Consider the following 5,921-nt stretch of genomic DNA (forward strand, 5'->3'; position numbering starts at 1 on the left):
GGGGGAAGAATTGACTTTTTTGGGTGAATTCATCAAAATTAAAACCCTTCATCTTCTAAAAAAATAATACGCAATATGCCAAAACAATTTCTTCAGAATAAAATGTCTGAAAATTCATTAAAATAGAAAGAGAATAAAAAAAAGAAATATAGACACCGGAAGAAATTGAAAAATCCCTCTGTCAAGAAAACAAGCTACAATGTAAAATCAAGTTGCAGATCAGTATCAAAAAGGGCCCTTACTCCTGAAACAGGAAAATGAGTTGAGTTATAAACAAGGATAGTGTGGAATATCAACTGGCACATTTTCCAAGTGAAAGAGAGCAGGGAAAAGCATCAATAAAAATGCAGTAGAAGGAGCAGACTACATTTCAACTACTTGGAGTAAGATTCCGCCATGCTCCATTTTGAAAAGTTACAGGAGAGGGAGTCTCTTACACTGAGCTGTCGATTTGAGCACCCACCAACCACCAGCTGAATGAGAGAAGGAAAGAAAAAGAGTTCAATGAAAAAAGAACCAAAGACAGTCTCAGATATACAAAATACATGTTCATCTACTCCTCCAAAATATACTTGTTAGAAAATCTCAGAATCAAAAGCCACTTCCATAAACAATTAAATTACACTTTTAACTCTTTCACTACCAGGGTGTTTTCCTCACCTGGACTGGGCCCTATCCTTGACCTACTTTCTGATTCTGCCGACCGTCGGATAAATTAACGGGTTTTTTTGTCCAATCCTCAATATTAGCCAAATGTATTATATATACGGAAATAAAGGGGAAATAATGACGTATCTCAACATGTGGCTAAAAACAATCACTTTTTAGTCTGAGATTTCAGATTCAATTATTACAAAAGTAGGCGTGGTTTTGAGACAGAAAAAGGAGAGCAGTGAAACACAGCTCACAGTAGTGAAAGAATTCATGGAAAAAAACTTATCAGCTGCGGAGAAAAATGAACGACAGTCACTGATGTATAACAAATTGTGCATTTGTGTTAGTAAAAAAAGCTATAGTTTGAATACACAGCAGCAAAATGCAAGTTGTTATTATATACTCACACCACCGTAAAAAATCTAAGCTGATTTGGACAAATAAAAGAAAAAACTTCTCAAGTTTAAAAAATCACAAAAATAAAAAAAAAACTCCCAGGCCACATGCTCATGCAGAATGTGCTTGAGTTCAAGGCACTCATGTCCTCGTGTGAGTAAATTACAGCACGGTGTAGCTAAGCTGTGAGGATGCTTCTCCCAACAAACTGACAGCTGAGATCAAGTTACAGTTTACCGTGCATGAAAGCAAAGGTTAAGAAATTATGACAATTAGTGAATTAATGACAGTTGATTCATGGCAAACCATTTCAAAAGTACCCCCCTCCCCCCTTTTTCCCCTGCCCAGTCTCTCAATTTTGGAAATAAATAAAATTAAAATAACATACTAAATCATGGAAGAACACACACTAAACTGTTGCAAACAAATCTGGCCTGTGATCTTTATTCTAGTCAAAATCACCAAATCAGACATCGGAAAGATCAGAATCAACGTGCTACAACAAAAGCCGGAGTCATTTACAATGATTTGGACATCAATGTCTTAGTTTGCAAAGCTCTGATTGGGCATTATAGCTGAAATCTTTAAAAGACTTATTTCTACAATTTTTCCTCACTTAACCTTACATTTCTTTTTTCAATTCTCGGATATCGGTTGGTGTTTCTGAACCATATGACATGGTGTTAGGTCATATTGTAAGATAAGCCATGATGTCTCAGCTTGGTTTTGGTTTAAGCCTCCATTAGCGAGTGCTGTTAAACACTTACAAAAAAACAAACCAAAAAAAATCCTGACTTCGGCCACTATTCTAGCACGCTGGCACCATGCATTGGCCTCTTATTTCTTGATATACAATGTTCCAAAACTCAAACATCCCATTAGTAAAAACTGAAAAACCATTCGTATCCTCAAGCAATAAAAATGAACGATGCAAAATGCAAAAGTTGGGGAGGACGGTTAGTGAGGTAAGTCATTTGTTCTATTCTGTTAGTGAGGTAAGTCATTTGTTCTATTCTGTTAGTGAGGTAAGTCATTTGTTCTATTCTGTTAGTGATGTAATTAGTTGTTTGTTGTTCTATTCTGTTAGTGAGGTAAGTCATTTGTTCTATTCTGTTAGTGAGGTAAGTCATTTGTTCTATTCTGTTAGTGAGGTAAGTCATTTGTCCTATTCTGTTAGTGAGGTAAGTCATTTGTTCTATTTGGTTAGTGATGTAATTAGTTGTTTGTTGTTCTATTCTGTTAGTCAGGTAAGCTGTTTGTTCTATTCTGTTTGTGAAGTAATTAGTTTTAGTTGTTTGTTCTATTCTGTTAGTGATGTAAGTGTTTTGTTCTATAGAACTTTATTCTTCCTTAGATCAAAGTGGTTATCTCCAGACTGTCTAACCCCCAGTCAGGTAGATGAGAATGCGCAAGATGCACTGATAAAATAGCGTGTGTACCATGTGACTTTGTCATGTGACTTTGTGACACTTTATCGGCTCTGCTTGCCTACAACGACATCATCTGACTTAATGAGAGAGATTGAGTCCTCAAAGGGGAATATTTCGCTTATGTCTAACGAGTATTTCATTTATATGTCAAAAGAGTATTTCACTTATGGGTCAAATGAGTAGTTCCATTTATATAATGTCAAATGAGTAGTTCCATTTATATATCAAATGAGTATTTCATTCCATTTATATGTCAATTCATGTCAAATGAGTATTCCATTTATATGTCAAATGAGTATTCTATTTATCTGTCAAATGAATATGACTCCACTGAAAACAAACTGAACCTCTGAAGTTTGGGAAAGTCACACGTGCACACACCATCACGTTAGTCTTAGATCGGGAGTGAGTCAGACAAGCCAATCCTGCACCGTAGTTCCAAAGTGTCATACCTAAGTCAGGGGCTCTTTCTACGACCTTTGACCTATCAGGGAAACCACATGATCACTGTGACAACAAAGGTATTGAGGAGTAACTGGAAGATAGATATTGCACAATCCATACAACCATACACAGAAGTAAATACATATACACACAAACAAACACACACAAACATACACACACACACACACACACACACACACAGAAACATGCACAACAGCACACACACACACACAACATCTCTCTCTGTCTCTCTCTCTTTCACGCACACACACACACACACACACACACACACACACACACACACACACACACACAGACACACACACACACACACACACACACACACAGACACACACACACACACACACACCCCAATCACACACATAAACACTATTTTCACAAATTAAAAAACATATACCACTGAATTTTTAAAAAAAAGAAGACCAAAACAAGCAAAAACCAAATAGAATTAGAACTTATACGGTTAAGAATTATCAATATATTCTCCTTGTATCATCTGACACGAAATATCAACTGGAGAATAAGGTGTTTTAAGCAGGTAAAAAAGTCATGGATGACAGACCAAAGTAAAGATGAGGGGGTAAGATGCAAAACCCGCTAAGCGACATTTTGGAAAAAAATCGAGATTTATTCCTTCTAAGTGCACATTGTTACCGGCTATCAGATGCACAAAGTGTTTTCATCTAAAACCCAGCACATACTTCATAAAAGCCACCAAAAAATCTTCTTTTTACACATGTTTGTGTGCACAGCAGCATTTTAAAAAAGCTGACTTTCTCAAAAGTGCTAAAGTGGATGTAGTGGGTTTTGCATCTCAGTCCCTCCTCGTAGGCTACATGTTCATCCAACCATAGACGTCATTGTGTGCGATAAGACCATCTGAGGGGTTCCTGTTACCCATGGTGTGTATAGGAATCTGATTATTATTATAACTCTTTTTATTGCTACCAGTACCACACGGGGGAATCATCCCTGCTGCCAGCAAGTCCACAATCAATAGGAACTTTGGACTACATCTTCTACTTTTTCTCTTCAACGACCTCTTTTTTGAGAGAAAGCTATTAATTTTCTGCCTCTGAGCTTCCAGGTATAAAACTACTGTGCAAAATGAGGTAGCAATAAAAACAATAATAATAATAATAACAACAACAATAATAATAATAACAATAATAATAATAATAATAATAATAATAATAACAATAATAATAATAATAATAATAACAATAATAATAATAATAATAACAATAATAATAATAATAACAACAATAATAATAATAACAATAATAATAATAATAATAATAATAACAATAATAATAATCATAATAATAACAATAATAATAATCATAATAATAATCAAAATCATAATAATAAAAATAATAATAATAATAATAATAATAATAATAATAATAATAATAATAATAATAATAAATAATAATAATGCTGGTAATAACAATGATAATAATAATTGCACTAATATAGCATCTAGTGAAAATCACTTCTAGAAAGAAGATCCAGTACGCTGTATAATCTGTTATCCACACTAAGCCACAAAATCTGTGGTCAACGTTCAGCCTAAAGTGAGTCATTCATAATCAGAGCAACATCTACCTAGGAAGAAAATAGGACAATAACAGCAGTAACGCTGAATAGAATATATGCGAGGCAGCACGGTGAAATCAGGCGCTCGTCAAAATACAGAAATCGGGGAAATAGGCATTTCTCTGCCAGTTTGGACATTTTTATCGATTGGTTGAGTTTTTTTTACGTCCATATAAAAACACATTTGCGTGTGAATTTTAGTGAACAACATTGATAAAAGGCACAAAATATGTCATTTTTCAGTTTTCAAGGACTCTTTAGCTCTTAATTTTACCAAATTTTGGCGGTCATTTTCTCGTTAATTTCACCATTGGAACCAGGCAACTTCACTTCCTATTGCAAATAACTTGAGTTCTATTCAAGATAGACGGATGTTTATTTCATTGGAAGCAAGGCAAATATAAATCAGTTTTTAGATTATACCAATAACTCCGCATGCCCAAAAATTAACGAGCGCCTGATTCCAACGCCTCGTGGCACATATGAATCTGAAAAGCTGTTCTAGACAGGTGTTCTAAAGAACAGGGACTCTGAAAATGCCCCACACACTCAACAAATAAATGTACAAACACAGATATATACGTGTAGTGCGTATATTCGTAAAATAGAACTGTGTGCTTCAACTAAACTGCCGTAAGCTGACAAAACGCCTTTTTCATTTTGACGCCAAAATTTTTTAATTTCCTAAATTGAAATCCTGATCTGTTACCCTACCTGTGTGAAAAAATCAAAGTGAAACTGTGACTAGGTTTTTAATAAATTAGAATTCCAATTTCGGAAGAATGCTATTTTTAAATGGTTACACTGACAAAAAACCTCTTTTTCTAGAAACTGCAGCGATAAAAAAGAGGGGCTCTGTCATCTTACTGCAGTAAAGTGGGACAAGGAGAAAAAATAAAAAAATTTAAAACGGTGCAGACAAAATCAACACATATACCTCAAACCCCCCCCCCCCCCAAAACCAGTATCACAAGGGACCTGTAACTTTGCCCTCACCTTCTGTCAGTCTCGTCCGTGGCTTCCTCACAGCAGCCGTTCATCAGCTGGTTGGGAGTCCACATGATGATGAGTCCCTCAGAGCTCTGGTGGAGCGACAGGTAGCCTGCCAGGGCCTCTTTGTCTTCCTGGGGTCAGAGAAATAGAAACCATTTGTTTGTTTCCTAGTTCGGAAAAAAAACCCGGTTTATTTGTTTGTTCTGAAGTAACCATTTGTTTGTTTCCTTGTTCTGAAGTACACATCTGTTTGTTTCCTTGTTCTGAAGTACACATCTGTTTGTTTGTTTGTTCTGAAGTACACATTTGTTTGTTTGTTTGTTCTGAAGTACACATTTGTTTGTTTGTTTGTTCTGAAGTACACATTTGTTTGTTTGTTTGTTC

General features: G+C 35.4%; 1 protein-coding gene across 1 annotated transcript in view; it reads right to left on the reverse strand.

Annotated features, from left to right (window-relative positions):
- LOC101845052 (small G protein signaling modulator 1) overlaps nucleotides 1-5,921 on the reverse strand; it is a gene marked incomplete at its 5' end in the record, with an annotated part of 46,304 nt that overhangs the window by 31,675 nt on the left and 8,708 nt on the right. The window contains 1 exon segment of the mRNA XM_013089801.2: nucleotides 5,541-5,668. Within this exon segment, the coding sequence (XP_012945255.1) occupies nucleotides 5,541-5,668 (128 nt within the window).

This window comes from Aplysia californica, unplaced genomic scaffold (genome assembly GCF_000002075.1).
Source record: "Aplysia californica isolate F4 #8 unplaced genomic scaffold, AplCal3.0 scaffold01051, whole genome shotgun sequence".
Classification (NCBI taxonomy): domain Eukaryota; kingdom Metazoa; phylum Mollusca; class Gastropoda; order Aplysiida; family Aplysiidae; genus Aplysia; species Aplysia californica.